This window comes from Pararge aegeria, chromosome 6 (genome assembly GCF_905163445.1).
Source record: "Pararge aegeria chromosome 6, ilParAegt1.1, whole genome shotgun sequence".
Lineage (NCBI taxonomy): Eukaryota > Metazoa > Arthropoda > Insecta > Lepidoptera > Nymphalidae > Pararge > Pararge aegeria.
The window spans coordinates 4,879,218-4,900,833 of record NC_053185.1 but is presented as its reverse complement, the minus strand read 5'-3'; the positions used below and the strand labels follow the sequence as shown (position 1 = coordinate 4,900,833).

Below are 21,616 nucleotides of genomic sequence, written 5' to 3'. Positions count from 1 at the left end.
AACTTTACAAGATGAGGAACGAAAAACTGCGCAGCGCGCGCGGGGACGCTTCAGTCATGTGCCACTTGGTCAGATACATCATCTCAGACTCATTATTTAGAACCCATTTTGAGAATCAAGCTCATTCTTTGCAGTAAAGATAACTACACAATATTTAATTTCGATATTCAGTAAAAAAATGGTTACAGCTCTAGTATAAAAAAAAAAAAAGACTGAGAACGTAACTGTTTTCGGAACGTTTCGCAACAATTATAAATTGCATGCTACTATGAAGTAAGCGCAAAAAGAATACTCGCGATATGTTCTTTCATATTATTTATCGTCCCAAAAAAATTTACGTATTTTTTAAAACACTGTATGTAATTGATTTTTATTTTTTTGTTTCTTTCAGTTTGTTCCAAGTTACATTCTATGTTCTTGCACAAATGTCAAAACGGGCCTATTACATTTTTCCGACTATAGTGGGGATGACGATCTGAGATCGTATTATCGAAAAATCGATTTTCGGGTCAAAAAGATCTACTTAAATTATATAGTTATTATAATTTGTATTAACTACCTAGATTTTCAAACAGTACGTTGCAAAGTAACCCTAAAAAATTTCGATTCACTGAGTTTGAGTAATAACTGCTCAGAAATATAGTTTCCATAGGGCTAAATACTGCTACACAGAATTTCAAAAATTATTAGTTGAAAATAATAACTATGTACATTCGTTACCATAAACCGAAAGCTTCCTAAACGCACCCTAGTATATTTAAAATCCCACAACAAACTTAACCAAGTAGACTAGAACTACAATTATTAACCATCATGTAAAAAGAAACTATTAAAGTTGTTCTTCTTTTGATTTATGGCTACCTGCGCAAAGAAACATTTACTTAATTTAGTGAAATGTCATATGCTCAAAAAGCTAGAAGTTAGATTCGGTCTAGAGTCTATGGCCGTTTCCATTTCATAAATTCGTAGTATCTTATGTTAATAATCTGTGATCCGTGCATAGATTAATAAAGATAACTGAATAGTGTCTGTCGGTGATTCCACTTGTCAAGAATCAAAATAGCTAAATTGTCAAAGAGCTCAAATCTGAATCGAAATATTTGAAAATTTTCTTTTTTGAGAATGAGTTTGAACAATTTAATAATTTTAAACTAAATAACCATTTTATAGTTAACAATGGCAAAAAGAAAAGCAGGCGTAAACGATATTATTTACGAATTGGACAACGATGATATCGAATTGAGCAGTGCTGATGAAGGTAAGGAGACAAAAATGGGTCGTTTTGAAAATGATATCCGAAGAAAACAGCGTCGAAATGCACATAGTAAACAAGAAGATGAAGCAAAAAAGTGTACCGAAGTCATAAACTTAGATTGTTCGCGTGATGGATCTTGCGACTCTTTTTCGCTAAACAATAGCGATAATGGAGGGAAAGCTACACTAACTGACATTAGTAATAAAAACTATTGCAAAAGTGAAACTAATTGTGATGATCCACAGACTAACGATGAAGATTTACATAATAACACAATGTTCCACGATCATAATATTGTTGTTGATTCTCCGTCCAACAGCGATTTAGGTGTAGTTGGATGCGAAAATAGAACACCTCTAGTAACTGTGCGTTTTAAAGACAGAAAGTTGGCACACACATACAAAAAAAGAATTAAGGAATTTTTGATTAACCTATTAAAATCATGGAGCATAGACAGTGTAAATTTATCAGGAGATTCAGATGTTGAACTTGATATTTGGCCAGAGGAGTTGTTTGAGGAAGAATTTGACAAAACTGGAGAAATCGATGAAGACTTTAGTAAAGATGACCTGGTTGAGGAATTTGACAATGTTTCTGAGGTTGATGATAGTATGTTCTTTGTTGACACTGCACCTGGCGATGAAGCTCACACTGATATTCCAAAATACAGCCAAGTAAATATTGTTTTCCTAAAAAATATATTATTTAAATATATCCACTAGTTAACCAATGATTACGAGTCTGGCAAACCACAGTACTCGTAACCTACACAGTTCCTGTACCCTAACATTAGAACTGTTATTCACTTAATAATAATAATAAAGCTTTATTTATTTCATTTTAATTTACAAAATTACAATTGTATCAATCTACTTGGTTAGTGTGGATTAAATTATAAATTTTAAAATAGATACGAGTTCGTCGGTCAGTTCTTGTTTTAGATGAAATAGGATGGGTGGAGGCCTCCTACATATCTTTTCTATCTTGGACAGTTTTCATCCACTCTTTCCCAGCTATTTGGATTAGCAGCCCATCTTTTCTTTTGTCTGCCCGCATTCCTTTTACTTGCTGGTCCTACCACCAACTTTACCAACCATACTATTATACTAATCTTATGAAATGTGTATACCTCTCCAATTTGAAGGTTTAACAAAACATTTTGTATTTATTAGCAGTATGGTTAATGTTTAATAAACTGCTCTCCTGCTTGCCCAAGTTGTTCATTAATTTGATTATATAATATAATGGCAAAGGATTATGGAACTGTGGTAAGAAATCCATCAAAATTCAAATTCAAAAATTCTTTATGTGTGTAGGCCTATCACAGATGGTGGTGATAACTTTGTTTGCCAACTTAAACCTAAAGCTACGAGTGTTTCAAACACGCCCTGGTCTAAGAAGAGCTCAAAACAAACTTAGCCATGTATTTTCTGTAGCTATGAAGTTGAGCAATTCACACCCAAGCTTTTTTGTCATATAAGTAATCCTTAACATTATAATAGGATTTTTCTTATATATAAAATATATTGCAACTTCTTGAATTGTTATTATTGTCTAATTTACAACTACCATCCTATATGTAAATATGTTACTTATTAGAATGTCATTTAATACTATACTAATGAAATCCTCATGTGAAATTAATTTCAAGACTTCCAGTTTAATTACCAACATTGTTGAAGAAGACACTAGTTCTCCAACCACATTCCGTAGAGGGCCAATCTGCTTTAACTGTGATGGAGAACATTCACTCAAAGACTGCCAACTTCCGAGAAACCATTCTAAAATAGCAGCAAGTCGAAAAAACATGACTCCGAGAATAGGGTTAGTAGAAGTTTACTCTTTTTATTTTGATAAAGCAATACAGAATGTTTAAAAAGACTAAATAGGCTACACTTTGCTTAACCAGCACTGCATTATTTTAATTCTTAATAGTCTAAAAATAGATTGTGCTAAATAATACAAATTGTATCATATAAACCTTTCAGCAAATGCTCCTCATTTTTCTTGTTGAAAATTTGTTAAATAAATAAAACAATATCCAAAACTCATAATGTACTTTCAAGTAATATTGATTGGACAGGGGCATTTGTATAGGATATAATATTTTACTAATTTTGTTAATAATCTGAATAATGATAGTTCTACAAAATAAATAAAATAATAAATAAATATTTCATAATAAGTCTCTGTTTTAAAATATTAATTGCCTTGCTTTTTAGTCGATATCATGTTGAAGATGAACAAAAGTATGGCCATCTAGTTCCTGGCCGGATATCAGGAAACTTGAGGCATGCCTTGGGACTCAAAAGATATGAACTACCATTACACATCTATCGTATGAGAATGTTGGGCTATCCTCCGGGGTGGCTTGAAGAAGCCAGGATATCTCATTCTGGCATCACACTGTTTGATTCCACTGTAAGTTTTTTATCACCATAACAGTCCACTGTTGTACTAAACATCTTTTCCAAAGGGAGGATTTGCCCACAATCACCTTGCTGGGCAGACAGATTGGTAATCACATCTGCGGAAAAAAGACGGGTGGTGACATGTGTATTCTGATCCCATATCACCACATTATAGGTTTATATTACTTGAAAAAGACGCTGACAAAACTATCTTTACTTGTAATGTTTTTTTAAGTCTTAACTTTTTTTTTCATCACACTTGCTCGTAATGAGAACCATACATCGATATAAGGCTCATTAGTGGAGATATTATACACCCATGTTTTATTTAAAATTACCGAATACATTCCGTGGATAATATTTTGTTAATAATTTCTGATGTAAATCGTCGTATGAAACGCATATGGTACATTACTTGTTACACAGCTTTCTTAGCACATTCGCTTCTAGCTCATGCGCCTAATATAGCCTTGACTATAAAATACAATGAAATCAAACTAGATGCATAATCTACTATTATAATATAAGCCTATTAAAAAGGATTCCATGTAATTTGGTAGTTTATTGTAAGATCAAAAGATATTTATTATTTTTGATTTTACAATAAACTAATGTGAAACTAATACTAATTTAAATTAATAATCTAAAACTAATACTTATTTGTCTTCAGGGAAATGCAACACAGGATCCAGAAGATGAGGATGGTGAAATTTGTGAACCAGGTTGCAAGGATAAATTTGATATTAAAAAGATTCTAGACTTTCCTGGTTACAATGTTCCTGCTAGTTCACGATACATTGAGGTATTATTAAATTTATTTTATACCCAAGTTTTCTTGATTTAACTAGACACTTTTTGATTCTCTGACGTTTTAGTAGGAATGAATATTCTTTTCATAATAAATGTCTTTAAATCTTATAATAAGCAGACTTTTGAATAATACCATATTTTAAGATCTCAAAATTTCGTTTATTATAATGTAGCACTACTTTCGGAATTGGTTTTCAGGAAGCACATTTATTCGGTTTCCCACCAATGTCAGAACAGGATAGCAAAATGGAAATGTTACAAGCTCTAGCACCAAATGCTATGAAGGCATACAAACGCAAGAAACTAACATTTTTCCCATCAACCAATCAAAACTCCTTCTTAGAGGGGCAGGCAGAAATGGAACTTGACAGTGGTGACGGTATGTCAACTAAAACATTATTCATATTTGTAAATCGAATCTCTAAAGTGCTTTTACTGGTAACAGTATTTTATGAAATAAAATGGGCTTTATAAGCTAGTTTACGAATAGTGCATCTTTATACACAACTAGCGCAGTTGTTTGTAAAGTATGTATGTAATTTTTCGGTAATGTCGCACCCTCCACTTGCCCTGCCCCCGCTTATAAAATCTCTGATATGCTCTAAGATATTAATTTTAATGATATTCTGTAAAGGACAATTTGATCGACATGAAATGCACATCCAATGTTACACATCCAATCTTTATTTTTAAGTTAACAAATGTAGTTATACCCCTAAACAAAAGTGCCATCTATATGCCTATTTAAATAAAGAAATATTTGTACTTTACTTTAAATACACATAAGAAAATAAACCATTATTTATTTGTAAAATGTAGAAGTTAAAAACGCTTACTGTGGTTAATCTTTCTAAGACATACAATTTCTATATTGATTTAAGTCTATTTTCAATATATTTAATATATTCGTTATGTATAGATTACTTAGCAAAATTGTTATTGTGAAAAAATAAGCAACTTATCAACAGATTAGAAATTGATTGAATATAGAGAACAAACGTAAACCCATCTTGTAAGGTTTAGCCAGCGTTTGCAATTAAAGGTTACATTAACGCACAAAAATAGGTTTGTTACATCCCATTACAAATCTTTGAATTTCTAGGATTTTCTCTTCTATAATATACATGAATACCAAACATCAATATTTCCCCTTGAATAATTGCTGAAAAATGCTGGTGTAGTTTACAAGATCCAAAGAACCAGGGCGGGAGCGACTTTATACTATATAAATATAAAGACAGACCATCTGAGCTTTGTCGATTAAAATTAATCTTTAACCTAAACCCTTTAGAAATGGCCGAATTTCCATCAATGCCACCACTGCCCGATGAAGCACCGCCAACACTGCTGCTACCACCGCCACCGCCGCCTACACCACCACCAGAAGAAATACCATCACCAAGAAAGGTTGACAAATCTGACACGTCTGATATACCTGAAATAAAATCTGGCGATAGTAAAACGACCGGTAAAAGTGGCATCAATAGAAACTTAGATGAAGTGAAAGGGACCAAACATATGACCAATGAAATGACCGATACGAAACAACATTTGACAAATAAAAAGAAAGATTTCGTTGACAATGAAGTAGATTTGGCATCATCAAGTGATGATGAATTGCAGGTTATTGAGGTGGTTCAAGTGACTGATATTCCGGTGCCTGAAGATGTACTCATCTCTATAGATGACGATGATGATGTTGTTGTGGTTGTTAGTAAAATTGATTATTAGAACCTATGTGCACGATGTTTTTCTTACGCTCTAATAACGCGAAGTTCAGTCGCACGGCGCTAAGCTTTAGCTTAGCGCACGTTTTAAAATTTAAAACCTGCAGATATCTTCATAGAGAGTCTCTATGAAGCGCGCTGTGATCACGTATTTCAAAACAATCAAAAACGTATATCACGGTAAACGTTTTTGAATCCATGCACCCACCACCAAAAGCAAAAAAAAAACAGATTTCTCTACTGAGCCATCTGCTCTATTAGAATCTACGACTCGTAAAAAAATACATCGTGTGCATAGGAACTTTCATATTCCACACTAAATTAACTAATACCAATTACTAGCGATTTGGTTTGAATTTGTTCTTTTGCTATTTCCGGGCCAAGAAGTAACCCATTCCATCCATCCCATTCCAGCCATCTATCGTTTTTCAAAATTATAATTTAAAAGGCTTCAAGCGTTTCTTTGAATCTAGAATTTAAAAATACGAATTTAACACTAACTCGAGATTGGCGAAACAATTTAGCCATGCAGAACACAAGAGATTCATTGCCATTGCAAATGCCATAATTTAGATAGACCATGGGAAAAGTTCAAATTCAAACCTTCTGCTAAACTAATTGAAACTATACAAACGATGTGTAGTAGCATGTATCATTTTGTAAAAGCAAAATCCAAATAGTTTAAAAAAATTGCAATATTACCGTGATGCAGCTGTTCGCTCTGCGATTACTTTCTCTGAAATCGGTTCGAAGTTGTTGCGAATGAAGATAAAATTGCCCTTTTTATTTTTACATAAATAAATTTTATTTAAATTTTTAGGAAAAATCAAAGGTGACTAGTGGACCTACTAGCCCAAGTCTTGCCGCTTTGGAAGAAAAGAAAAAACGTCTTCTTGACGCACTAACAGGGAATGACGATGTGAGTATGGAATTAATTGTACTTGACGAAACTCTCTCTGATAGTGAACACGATACTGACAATGTAAATAAGGAAAAACTACAAACAAATGATCAAACAGAGATAGAAGATAATATCAGTAAAATTGATAAGGAGGAAAGTAACACAATTAATAGAATAAAAGAATTAGAGGAAAGTTTAACAGTTATGGTTGATGGTGAAAATTTGCCTACAAATAAAGATTTGAAACTGCTTGAAGCAGAAACACGTCAAGTTGAAAGTTCTTCGATATTAAGTGGAGAAACTAACGATGCAATAGTTGAAAAGTCTTTGGATGAAAATGAAGTTACAGGTTCTAAGGACGAAAATTCTTCTACTATTAATAAAGAGGTCATTAGAGCTGAATCGACTTCAATGTCAAATGAAAATGTTAAAAGTGGTGAAGATGAAAAACCTTCTACTTTAAACGTCCAAACAAAACCTGATACGGATAGGGATAACAACCATGATGAGAAAGAGTTTTCTAAATCGATGGAGGTTAATGCATCAGATTCGAAAACAGGTCATGTAAAAAATACCTCTTATGGTACACCAGTTCTTAACATAGTCTCTCCTTTTGTTAAACTACCGAGCGACGACAAGTTCGCAAAAGATATTTGTGATGTCCTAAATTTCGAAAATCTTCCAAACTCGACGGGTAAGTTCAAACAAATTAGCAGTTTGCTCAAAAGGGTTAAATCAGCTGTAGACAGGATACAAGATTCATGATCCGAAAATTCCACCTTTGAATAAAGGTGGTATGTTATGGTAGGTAGCCACATACATAAATATATAAGAAAGGAAGATTGTTATCTTCTTTTTGAAAATTGTTCGATGGTAGATGGCGTTAATACAGCCGCTGTGTGGTTAGGAATAAAATATTAAAATCGGCGAATCGACTAAATTGGTTCATACATACATTGATGAAAGATATACAACCATTTATTATAAATAGTTGTTAAACGCTTCTAGCATGAATTATTCTAAATGTTTGTTGCAAAATTCTGGAACCCAAAACCTGAAATATTTTTTTGACTAGATTTGAGCTAAGTAAACTTGCAAGTCAGACACCCGTTCATTTATGGCGTATTACGTTAACTTACTTTAATTTACTCTTAAAGTTTGAGTTTTATAATTTGTCCGATAGGTGGCACTAGGTGTCTCACAATTCAGCTTTTATAGTAAGGCCATCTAACATACAATTTAGAATCAATGACAATAACAAGGTTAACGCAAAATATGTATGACGTTAGCACATGTAACTAATATACTAAGAACAATGATTGTAAATTGCTCTTAGTATTATACTCACCTACTTGTTATGCAGTTAGCAATCTTCCTTTATTTCATATTGTCTATATCACAACCTAACGTCAATTAATGTTGAGCAAATAATAGAGTTGCGAAGATGTTGATGAGTTTCCATTTATAGACGAGATAACATGTGGAGGAATCGACCAATCATACTATTAGGTGATGGCATGATAATTCTTCAGTAGGTATCATGCTGGTTGTTTATAGACAACACATTCTATCTAGGCACTTTTTATGTGTACATACATTTTTTGCTATGTACTTCAGATAATTTATTTTATATTTGTTATTGATCGTATAGTACTGATGAAATAACGTTTATTAACATAAAATTATTTTGTGCAACAAAGTTTTTTTTTTTTTTGCAAGTAAAAGTACGTTGTTCGTAGGTAAATAAATACATATCATTTACCAAAAAGTAATTACGTCTTGAATAAGCAATAACTATACAGGCTTTCCTACTGTTACCAAAGGAAATTAAATTATTGTGCATTTTTAATGTTATCAATGTTTATATATTAGACAAACACGCAATTATAAAATCAGACTTTGAGTGAGGTGAAGTATAAAACAAAGAATGTCATGAAATCTAAAATATACTTAGTTAGTTGTCGAAACATTTAGGTATTATTTTGCATCGAGGTAGAAACATTGAAAAGTTGCATACTGGGAATGTCCCTGATTTAAATATATTATACTGCAGAAATGTGTGCCTAGCTAGGCACATATTACTGCAGTAACTCCTGATTACTTTATGGAATACTTTTAAATATAGATATAGCCAAAACAAATTGTGCGTTTTTGACATTATATTGTCTATATTCTACACAAATGAAGCTGAGCAATCTTTACGTTTAATCAAGTTTGTCTCATGAGTTTCGTTTTAAAAAAATATGTTTGCATAAGATACAATATCTATATTCTATTTTATTTATGGGTGAACTTGATTGGTAAATTCCTGCACGTGTTTACCTCTCGGTCAATTTGCACCGTTCGCCTGCCATATCACCAAAAAAATTACTTTATAATGTATGTATGAGTGTTGTGACGTTCATCGATGATAGGGAGTGCTACATATTGTGATAATGAAGCTAGGATATTGATCGATTTTACACGTATAGTCCATAAAATAAGCAAGTGCATCAAATGTAGACAAAATATACCCGTCATGACAGTTCTCACAATGTTTTCACTGTTCCTTTTAACAAATTACTCAAACAAGTCATAATAACCAAATTAAAAGTATTAAAGTTTTTGATAAACTTTAATAGTTTTAATTTGGTTATTACTTACGTACGTTAACGTACTTTTTTTTTTATCAAAAAAACTGTTAGTAATCGTAAAATAGAAATACATTTATTATTATGTCCATTCAAAAAAATTTCAAAATTCATTTATTTCAAGTAGGCCTAATTTAAGAGCACTTTTGAAACGTCAAGTCAGTCTGTTTGTAATGACTACCACCGGTCCGGAAGGCAGATTCCACTGAGAAGAGCCGGCAAGAAACTGTGCAGATTGCTCTTTTCCAAAATCATTTTAAAGTTTAACAATCTTTAGATCATTAAGTCAGATCAATCAATCAATCAGATGTGTTACAAAATTAGCCAGAAAGTAATGATATGATCTAAAGGTCTTAATAATATCATTATTAGTAACACAAGGTTATGTGTACATAACATATTATTAGGTTAGTTAAGAATGTATTCATTCAATCGCCCATTCATAACTACTCTGCCAATGTTCCCAATACTTGAGAAATTTGATCGTGATCTGACGTCATATTTGTTTACCTTTAGTGCATTGGCTTATGATACGGACTATAAACATAAATCTTTCCTTACATATCTTTGGTGGAAATAAGACTGGTATAAATTTTTGGCAGAACTGGATGATCGATAGTGTTCAGTGGTGGTACCATCGGTACATGGAACACTTGTTTACATTTTTATTTAATTTTTTTTTTGTTGACTCGGTGTGATTAAGGATGAAAACTAGATCACACACCGTTGTAGTACATATAGATTAAGTTTTTTTTCTGGAATATTTCAATTCCGGGTGTTCATTACCAAGTTGCATTTGTGTGACAGTGTGCTTGATATAAAAATATTTTTGTAACGAATGTCTAATAGTAATTATTCAGTTTCAAGTACAAACTACGAAATCGTATTTTTGAATTCACAAAAGTGCATTATCCAAAATTATGTCTAAATGTTATCGTACCTATTTTTGTGTGTTTAATCACACAAACCAAATGAATGCGATGGACGAAAAAATGTAAAAAAAAAATATTTCCTTACGTTACTAAATAAATAAAACAATTGTAAAGTGTCACAATAACATTTATTTATTTGTATAATATAATACAATAATTGGAGTTGTCGTTATTGAATCTACGTGTAAGCAAATTAATATAAGTGACGAATAATAATCATAATTAACCTCAAACCCAACCAAATTAAAAAAGAAAAAAAAAAACACTAATACTACTGGAATATCACATGTCCGGCTAGGTAACAGAAGCTAGCCATGTTACAAATATATAATATATATTTCTTAGTACTGACAGAGTAGCAACTTCACAGAGTAAGATAACAATGTAGTTAGAGAATGTTTACCTATGTTCTGCTACCGTTCTTTTAATTTAAACAATATTTTCAGTACTTTTGAGAGTTAAGTATGCTTTAAATTAAATGATCTTAATATTATTTATAATTAATAATTTTTAAAATATTTTACACTGAAGTAACAAATTGATTAATAAGACAGGTTAAAAAAAACGAACTTGATATAATATGTATCGTAAATAATTTAGTCTTACAGGTTCCATACAATGTATATTACATGCATATTTTTAATATTAAACCATACAATGAAATCCCAAACGCAAGTATACTAAACGTACACGGTAAAGGTAAAGATAACGATAACGATAACGATAAAGGTGAGTGGCATATAGGGTAAGGCTTACCCTATATAAATTGCGAATTTGAAAATGGAATTTTAAGGGATAGAAGATACCCAGCGCTAACTTTGCTCAATATAAATTCAGTGATATATGTTAGAATTCCTTTTTCATATTTGCAATCGATATCAAGCAAGTTTTCGTACCAAACAACAACGTCAAAGTAATAAATTTCGCTTCTTAAAAAGAACTGACAGCTACTTTCAAATGTCAGAATGAGACGAAGCTCTGCGTAACGATCGCGACGTTATGCCTTGTTTATTTGTAAGACAATAATGCCCGTGTTCACTAACGCTTAAAACGGATGCCTAATGATTTGGGTGATACAAAAAAAAAGAGAAAAAAAAAATGTTTTCACCATCTCTTAGATGACCAACGAAGGTAGGCGCCATCTCAACTTATGAAACCAATTCGGCGGTGCGCAGTATTTAAGGAAACAAGTAAACTGGCACTTGACAGACGAAAAAAATGTAAATACTTTTTTTTTTAATATCTTCAAATCCATACGAAAAATATGACAAAATAACACGCCTTGTGGCAGCAATCATAGACAAGTTGGGAGTTGAGTTGCCTAGTAAAAACAGAATAGGTAAAAGACAATGAGGGCCTAGGAATCTACTTTGATTAGGCATTGCCTTGTTCGAAGGAGAAAAAGCAGATAACTTGTTAGTACACGCGGTGTAGCGTTGCGGTGGTTACGCAGTGTTTTGTCACGTTCTGATATTTAAACGGCGTATAATTACGATGTTTAAAAATCCAATTGTGCATCAAATTACTTGGGTATAAAATGAGCGAACAAATAAGTGACGACAATCGAATAAGCCACGCTAAATATAGCCGATTTACATTATAATAATAAACATATATGAAATAGCTACAATGCCAATCGTCTATAAGTATTTATAATGAGATGTCTTTTAAATAAATAGTGTACATAAAAATGTTGCTTAAAAAACAATTTACTTTTGTTTGTGAATTGTGAGTATTATTATGTGGTCTTTTTTTATCGCAATCTATGCTAATCTGTGATGTAGTGTAATCAGTACCGGTTTTAAAAGACTTGTTTACTGCTTTACTTGAATGCTCAGTTAAAGAAACAACCTGTTTCATCATCAGAGCGAAGGCTAGACCACAGCTTCCAACCTGTGTTTCCGGTGGTGTGTACTTTTTACGTCCTATTTTGGACCAGTCCGTTTCCTATTATCACCTACTGTCATGAACCCGTCTGCCCAGCATGCTAATTATGGGCAAACCTTCCGGTTGGTAGAGGCCTTTGGTCCAGCAGTACTGCTATAGAATAATGATGATGTTTGACCAATCAAGACTTGCTCAAACCGACCTATGATTGGTCGCATATATACGCAAGTTGAACGCCCTAATATGGCCTTCGCTTATTCTTTGTGGTTAAACTAAATAAACAAAGCCCTAATCAACAAGGTAAATAGTACTAGTGAAATTTTTATAGTATATCTAATTGCGTATTCTAGCGTAGATACAGTAAAGTATTACAGGGTTTTTTCACAGAGAAACGCGTTATGGACGCACTAATTAAGCGCATGCTCGCTGCAGTCAAGAAGATTTTATCCTAAACAAACTTTACCTATTTTGGGTATGTAACAAATTTATCTGTTACATATGGTTCCATGTCTGTTTGCAAAGCAGTTTTGCATAATCTGCTCATTTTTAATCCGGTACGGTTTCGATCTGTTTGACAAGTTGATAATGAACGAAAACAAAATGAGACGAGATATAGAAGCTTTAAAAATAATTGCGTGCCAGAAAAAAACAAGGGATACTGGTGCCAATTATATGAAATATATGCTTGATCATGGTACCGGTACTACGTGCATATCAAATCTTCTTGGTGTGTTAAACTGGACTTCTGTTATTTTGCTAGCCTGGTACGATTTGGTACGTTATCAAATCAGTTCTAGAGCGTTCTGGTGTACACAACTCCCTTAGACTAACCTAAATTGGCAGAACTGAAAATAGTGTTTTCTTTTTCCACATAGAACACAGTGGAAGGATGGCACTACTTTAAAATAAGTCAATATAGTCAAGAAATGAGTACCTATAAATCAAAATTACACCAATAACTGTAATTTTTGTTGCACGCAATTAACTTAAGTTTCATATTCGTCTTGCTAGCCGTATTAAGGACGTAGGCTGGAACTGGGCCGTACGCTCGCGTATCAATATTGAGTAATAGCACAGTAAATATATTAAAGCAGTATGTATAGTACGAACAAACGTGCGAAACACCGCACTCGCACCGATGCACGCCTTTACTAGTCCCAATATTATCGAAGTATTTTAGTCGGGGTTACCGTGTCGAGACGAGCGGTCGTTCGCGTTACTATAGTTTAGGTAGGTCGCGTGGATTGTAAGTAATTATTTTATCCATTGGGTCTAGTTTCCATACTGCTTAAGCTTATATATGTATTCATGTATAGTGTATTTACTGTGGTAATAGTATCAGCAGCGCCAAAGCGGGGCCCACACCGCGACGTCCATAGCGGCGTTAAAGTTTGCGTTCTGTGAGTGACCAATCGCAAGACTTGCTAGAACGCGCGCGTTTATGATTGGTCGCAAACTTGAACGACGCAATGGATGCCACGGTTTGGTAGTCACAGAAAGGCTACCCACACACAGGCAATTTTATTGACAATATTCAGATTTTGTTGTCAATAATATTGACTTACGTGCGGGGTGCCCTGGGGCGAGAGCCCGTGCTATGGGTTTTTACACCAGGCTCGCGTCCGAGGCACCCAGCCCGCGCGCACGCTTGTTCAGTGCCAGGCCCAGTCAAAATTATCAGAGTACGATAGTCACGACTATGATGCAGTGTACAATGTTATGAGTTAATGTAACAGATGTACAATTACAAATAATTGATACTAAACAAATACATGGCATTTAAAATTTCGTTTTATGGAATGATAATTCAATTGCTCTTATCATAAGGTTCAGTTTACGTTAGGGCGAAATAAGACGATTCACTATCGATACCGCAATGAAGGGCCTAGTTATTAAATTTCTTCTTTAATTGCTGTTTTTATTAGGATAGCTGTTTAACTGATAATTAACTTTAATTAAAACGTCAAACTGCGCCCCTAGCAAAGAAACATCTATTGGACACTTCCAGATCTTTAATAAACATTTTATATTATTAATAATATTTTATATCATACCTATATATTATATTCTGTAGATCTTATAGACCAGCGTACACCAAAAGTAAACCGGTGCAAACATGGTAGAGTACTTTTACCACAGATAAAATTAAATAGTGCTTACTCAATTCAAATAATTGAAATAGTATGTAAATGGTCGCGGATTTTCCAGGATGCCGTGTTTCCTTATCCCTTCAGGATGCAATCTATATCCGTGACATAAAAGACATTCTCGCATTTATAATTTATCTAAGAAATGGATTTATTTCTTCGTTGGCTTGCTTTAACCGTGCAAACCATTTACAACTCTATTTGAATTGCATAAGGACGATATAAGTTTAATCCTGGAAAAGGAGCTCGAGCATGCCTTCGCAGTGTCGCTCTGTCTACGCTGGCCATAAAATTGATCCTAATGAAATATTAATTTATATTTTATTTTTGCTATGCATTTAACAATTATTCTAACATACATACGGGATTCGAGTTTTTTCGCAGCTGTGAACCTTTGATGAAGAACGACGTCGGTAATTGGGACGCATATTAAATTCTTGGTGGTGTTGGTGGAGCCCCATCACGATCCTGTATTAATAAGTTTATTAAGTAGGTAGTAGAACTGTTACTGTTACAGCTCAAAGAGTCGTGATGGTGAAGTGGTAAGGAATGGCGACGCTGGGGTTCCAAGTTGCCATGGGCCGCACGAGTAAACGCTGTGGAATGTGTTGATAGAATAAAACCACACAAGGTAGGCAGACAACATCAAGAGTCGCAGGGAAAGAAATTGCAAAGACATATTATGTCCAGTCCAGCTGAAAAGTTTATTTGTTTGTTTGCTTGAACGCGCTAATCTCTGCACACGGCATTGGAGCACAAGTGGAAATAATATCCAAATAATATACGTGTATTCATAAATGGGGCTAAACTTCTCACATCCCGTTAATTTTATCCCTTGCCGGGATATAATCGGGATTTCGGGTGCAGCGGCACTTGCATAGACAGTATGAGAATGAAGTTACTTAAAAAATCTACAGATTTGAATGAGTGATATCAAACAAAGCTTACATGATAACACTTAGGCGCGCATGCCAATTAGTAGATACGCCCACCGACAGCCATGCGTATTGCCCTTTGAAGCTTAGAGTGCCCATTATTAATGAACAGGCTATTGTTTGCATTCTTCGTTTGCGTTTATCACGGTTTTTTACAAATCCTGTAGGAACCATGTCTGTTTTCCTGAGATATAAAGTAGCCAATTTTACACGCCATCCAAGTTAACTCTATGCCCAAAATTAAATTGGTTGTCACTAGTATGCCGCCAGACCAGAGAGAGAATCCAGAAATTATAAATTCCTGCTGGGAATTGAACATTCCCACACTGCTGCACCTGGGACGTCGTCAAACACACTACCAGGTTACTTATTTAAATAAAAACAAAATGTGTTTACTTGAGGGTTGGCGGTAGGTTTCGCCGCATCCTGTATCTGGTTGCGCCTGGGGCGCATTATGTACATGACAAAGGCCACAGCCAACATCAGGAACATTATGAGAAAGCCGTCAGCGTCCGACTGGGCCGCCGGCCCCGACCCTGTCCGTGGTTCGAGGCAGTCATTGTCTGTGCAGTAAGACTGACCGTGACGAAGCTGTTGAAATGAAAAGAGCAAATAGCAATATTATTAAGTATTAAGTACATATAGTAAATATACAATTTTAAAATCCACCGACTTTCAATATAGTGTACATTACTCTACTAGTCAAGCCCTTTCTTTTGATATTCAGGGATTTGTGACAAAATATATAATCCAACTTCTCAATAAAATATAACGAGGAACACTCCCGACTAATTCACATATCCATCCATTCAAGAGCTACTATGTCTACTAGTATAACAGGTGTTTTGTGTTGGGGGTTAAAAATTTAAAAGTAACTTGTAGTTTGAAACCCAGGTGAAAGTTTTGTATCAATTGATTAATTGACAACTGAATTAATAGATGAAATTTTAACAAATAGAATACAAATTACAGCTTTATATGAATAATTTAGATGGAATGGATGGACTAAGATAGTTTACTAGTGCTATACTAGTAAATTCATCTTTCACTGATTCTATTGTGCTAATTTTTTCAATTGTGTGGTAAAAAGAATAGCATTACCAATTGAATCCATCTTAATATTTTAGATTAGTGGATCTAATCAAATCAATTAAATTTCAGATGAAGATAAATATATTTAATGGCTTGATAAGTTTGATTGCAGAATAAAAACAGGGCAGTTGTCAACATGTTGACTTTTTAGAGATAAAAAATAGATGAGTTCAAGGTAAAACTTAATTTGGGTGAAAATAATAGAGAACATTTACACAATATTATGCCCCCTTTATGGACTGGAGTAAATAGTTAAACTACATAACAGGTGCATAACAATTAAAAACAAGCCTGAATAACTGGTATTTTATCAGTAACAGGCAATGATAAAAGTACAACCTACAACACAACTTTTGTACTGTGTTACTAATAGCTAAGTAAAATTTTACCCTATTACTAGCAGTCTACCACAGCTTTGTCTACATGCAACTGCTGATAAGTTTCATATTTAACTTTCTCCCACTTTCAACAAAGAATGAGAAGGGTTTAGCATCCTAGCCTACCAGGCTGGCCCAGTGCGTATTTGTGGACTCAGTACACTGTTGAAAACATTATGAAGAATGATGTTGCCTTCACTTTGATGCAAGTGATATTTTAATTGCTTACAGCGCAGCGCACAACTTACTAGAGGTGCATAGGTACTGAGATTCAAATTCGAAATGTCCTAACTGCTAGGCTATTATTGCTTCAATATAGTAAGTAAGAAGAGAAACATAATAACATGAAGACTACGTCATTTTAAAACTTTTCCGTAACAGTATTGTAGACGTGGTATAACGAAGGCAATAATTATATACACTTGTTGAATTTTTTAAAGTTTGTACAAGGTCAAAGATTATAAGACTCACCATCGAAATTATCCGCCGCATCATTAGTTCATTGTTCCAAATGCATTCACACGGGTCCGTTTCATCGCCCATTCTGCGCAATTCAATCAAAATTATCACTAAGCATAAGATTCCAATGACAATGAAAATTTAAATTAATGGAATCCTTTAATTTTCATTCACACATTTGGCTAGTTAAAATTAAAACAAAGACTTTATTAATAAGCTAAAATGTATCATCAAGTCAACACTATTGGAACACAATATCTTTGTTTTTATTTACAAATGAAAAACATCGTAACAGATCATCTGTCACAGGGGAAGTGAAAGTGATTTTGGTGTCAATTTAGTCAGCGATCGTTACCTGTTTAGCTTATTTACACTTTAATGGAACGAAGCGAAGCTAAAATATTATATTAGTATAGATTTTGAGACGATAAACACCCGCGTTTTAGCTTGATTAAAAGCTAAAAATATACGACGTGTTCTTACGCCTACGCAAACATTTTTTACAAGATTTGACATAGACTAAAGACTCAACATCACAACTAGCACATGACATGTTGAAAACCAATGAAAAACCTCCAAGCAAACAGTGTAAATTTGCTTGGAGAGTCCTAATTGGTTTTTAGTTAGTCTTGTTATTGTGATTAGCCAATCAGAAATCATCAAAAATAAAACAGTGTTGTCAAAGTTGAAAACACTGTAAAGGGTTGCTAGTTTTTTTATCGTGTAATCAGAAACAATTATAATTTATTAAATGTACCCTGCACAAGTACCTAGTAGGATTTCGTCGGTTGTGTAAGGCTTACCTACGTAAATACTCCATTTTTTCTCACATGTCTTATTATGTTAACAATCTTTCAATTACTTTTGAAGATTGATTTGAAAACACTCAAAAATAATAAAAGCATATACTATTTTGTTTTTCTACTATTTTTAAAACATATTTTACACTAAAAAGTAATGAAAAGATTGTTTACATGGTACCTACGACAAGTTCGAAAAAAAAGGCTATTGAGAAATATAATGGCGACACAAACACAGAAAGATGTACGGGAGGACGGAAGGATAGACAAACATACAGACATCCTAAAAAGCCTTGAAGTGTCCATTTTATCCGTTTTTCTTTAGAATAAGTATTCCTCGACAGATAACGTCGCACCGCCCGTCCGCGCTATTACTTCGTTCCTAAGCGTGTCGTAGTGTGATGTAAATTGAAGAGCTTTATCTTTATTGAGATTAATAAAAAGTTCTCAAGAATTAGGCTATGAAATGTTATGCTAGATTTCTTGAAGAGCTGTTTCCTTTTATAGGAAAATGGAAACAAACAATCCAGTCGTAATCCTGAGAAAAGGCCAAAATCTTTTGAAATCTCGGACAATTCCTGAGATGTGGTAACCCTATCAGAGAGCTGAGCTTATGAATCGTTAGAAATGATCTGGTATTCCAAAATTTAGAAAAATACTTTACTCCTGGCGTTGTGTAAATGGAATGTTACCACGGCGAGTGGTACGCTGCTAAGTTCAGCCGGAATATCATTTAAAAATATTAGGCGGCATTATCTATAGCTAACAAGCGATCTCTACCAGGCAACCTATAACGGAACAAGAAAAAACACACTGTATAGGGTTTGACACAAAAAAAAAAACAAAAATTGAGTAAGGAAAAGAAATACGAAAGTAAACATAAAAAACAATAGATTCAACCATTATCTTAATCCCTATCTATAAATATATATAATAAAAAATAAGTTATTTTATGAAAAATACAGCAGAATGCCTGATGACAGTATATAACCCTGAACCAATTTCAAACACCGGACTCATCAATACACCAATACAAACAGCCGAAACACGTGACATACAATACACACCAGAACAATAAGAAACAAGAGATCATTTGACACGGAATATAGCAGTAAGCGAGAACTAGAATCCATTAATAATGCATTTTCTACAAACTCTCTATTAGCTGAAACAAAAGAGACCCATATTCAAAAACGTTTACTTTTATCTAAAGCTAAAATTAATAAACAATTTATAAAAAAAATTAAATACAATGAATATTTACCTAACTTATTAATCAATAACAATAGCATCCGCGAAGTAAATAATTGAATATACGCAACAGCTAAAACGCTTATTGTGAACAATAAACAAATACCATACACACTTGGAAATACTAGAAAGCCAAAACACAATATTTAAAATGATAGTGATCACAATAATATGGCTGAAATTATTAAATAAAGTATAAAAGCTCAAGCAGGTAGAATTAAGCGAAACGTAGATATTAATAATAAAAAAGAACATAATAAATTATTTAATGTTAATCAACATAGGTTCTATAGAAGTTTGGGAAATAATGTTAGTAAATAAATCAAGGTACTGATAAAGAAACAGTAGAAGAATTCTGGAATTCAATTATAGTGAGCCCTTAGAAAATAATAATGAAATGGATTAAAGACATAGAAATTTCATCAAATGCAGTTCAAACAATTGATTTGCAAGAGATAAATGAAGATCAAGTTAAATGTGCTTCTATAAAACTACTGAAGAGACAAAATACGAAATGACTACTTAAAATATCTTTCTAGAGTTCTCAAATATTTGGCTACATTTTTTACTAATATTGTCTCAGGTACAGAAATGTTGGAAGAGTGGTTTACTACAGGTCAAGTTATATTAATAGCAAAAAATCAAAATACTCTCCGGTCCAAAAAATGGGAGGCCAATAGCATGCTAACCAACTACTTATGTATAAATAACTAACTTCTGTTTACATTTATAGCCATTGTCAAAAAAAAAAAATAACAAAGGGGTTATCGACGCGGTGCCTGCACGGCTAGCATGTGCTGGAGACAATTATCTCCCCGGGGAAAGGGTATAAATTTACCTTTATCAACTTTCAGAGCACTGGCGCACAAGTGGCAATAATTTTCAAATAATATTTGTGTATTAATAAACGGGGGTAAACTTCTCCTATTCCATGTTCCAGTGATTTAGCAGGTGGGGACGTTGATTATATCCCTTGTCAGAGGATATAATCGGGGGATATAATTTTTATCTCCCGCCCGTGCTAGCCCTGCAGAGGTTGTAAGGATCATCTCATGGCAAACAAAACCATATTAGAGAATGCGCATCAATCCCAAAAGAATTTAAGCATGGCATGGATAGACTATCAAAATGCCTTTGATAATGTGTCTCACGAATGGATCCTTAGATTGCTTAATATTTATAAATGCCCACCAATCATTAAAAGATTTCTAAAGACAACAATGCCCTTATGGAGGGTGATCATGACAGTCCAAGGCTCTCGGGATTCAATTATTACTGAACCGATTTATTTAAGGCGCGAAATTTTCACGGGTGATTCTCTCTCGCCATTGTTATTCTTTTTAGCCATTAACTCCTTTTCATTCGTTCTGAATAAGTGAAGGGCTATAAGCTCAAAGATTTTTTCTTTTCTTTTTGGATTCATCATCTATTATATATAGACGATCTTAAAGTTTATGCAAATAATAAAAGTAATTATTACATAGTGTAGAAATATTCACAAGCGACATTGGAATGAGATTTGGATTAGATAAGTGCAATATAATACATATCAGTGCAGGTCATAGGAGCAACGTATCCGGAGAAGGTCTTATATCATAAAGTGGAGAAACGTTAAAGCCATGCCATGCTATGGGGGATAAATATAAATTTCTAGGAATACAGAAATCCGTGCTGGGCCAGCGTGGTGGACTACGGCCTTAGCCCCTACTCATTGTGGGACGAGACCCGTGCTCTGTAGTGGGTCGGTAATGAGTTGATGTGATGAAGATGATTATAATTATTCAGTAATTGGCGCGATAATGTGGTAAGTCCATTATTACCATCAAAATCATGTTGCAAAAGCATATACTAGTCTTTTCAAACAAGAACGGAAAACACGCGTGTTTTATTTCACATATATTTTGGATTATGAGCCTTAAAACTATGTCAAAAGAACAAAATTAAGAGCAAGTATGATGAAAAAGAACAACGCTCAAGCACGCCCCAACTGTGATTGGAGATA

General features: G+C 33.7%; 2 protein-coding genes across 2 annotated transcripts; one reads left to right on the top strand and one right to left on the bottom strand.

Annotated features, from left to right (window-relative positions):
• The first annotated feature begins 1,043 nt into the window (after nt 1-1,043).
• LOC120624506 (zinc finger CCHC domain-containing protein 8) lies at nt 1,044-9,923 on the top strand. The gene is made up of 7 exons (XM_039891093.1): nt 1,044-1,929; nt 2,907-3,079; nt 3,478-3,676; nt 4,337-4,468; nt 4,675-4,855; nt 5,768-6,186; nt 7,024-9,923. Exons 1-7 carry the CDS (start codon nt 1,177-1,179, stop codon nt 7,867-7,869), a joined length of 2,703 nt encoding a protein of 900 aa, XP_039747027.1. The 5' UTR covers nt 1,044-1,176; the 3' UTR covers nt 7,870-9,923.
• An 849-nt stretch (nt 9,924-10,772) lies between these two features.
• On the bottom strand, nt 10,773-18,058 carry LOC120624508 (small integral membrane protein 14). The gene is made up of 4 exons (XM_039891095.1): nt 17,919-18,058; nt 17,576-17,648; nt 16,032-16,226; nt 10,773-15,168 (listed from the first exon to the last, which is right to left on the bottom strand). Exons 2-4 carry the CDS (start codon nt 17,645-17,647, stop codon nt 15,130-15,132), a joined length of 306 nt encoding a protein of 101 aa, XP_039747029.1. The 5' UTR covers nt 17,648; nt 17,919-18,058; the 3' UTR covers nt 10,773-15,129.
• Nucleotides 18,059-21,616: the final 3,558 nt, after the last annotated feature.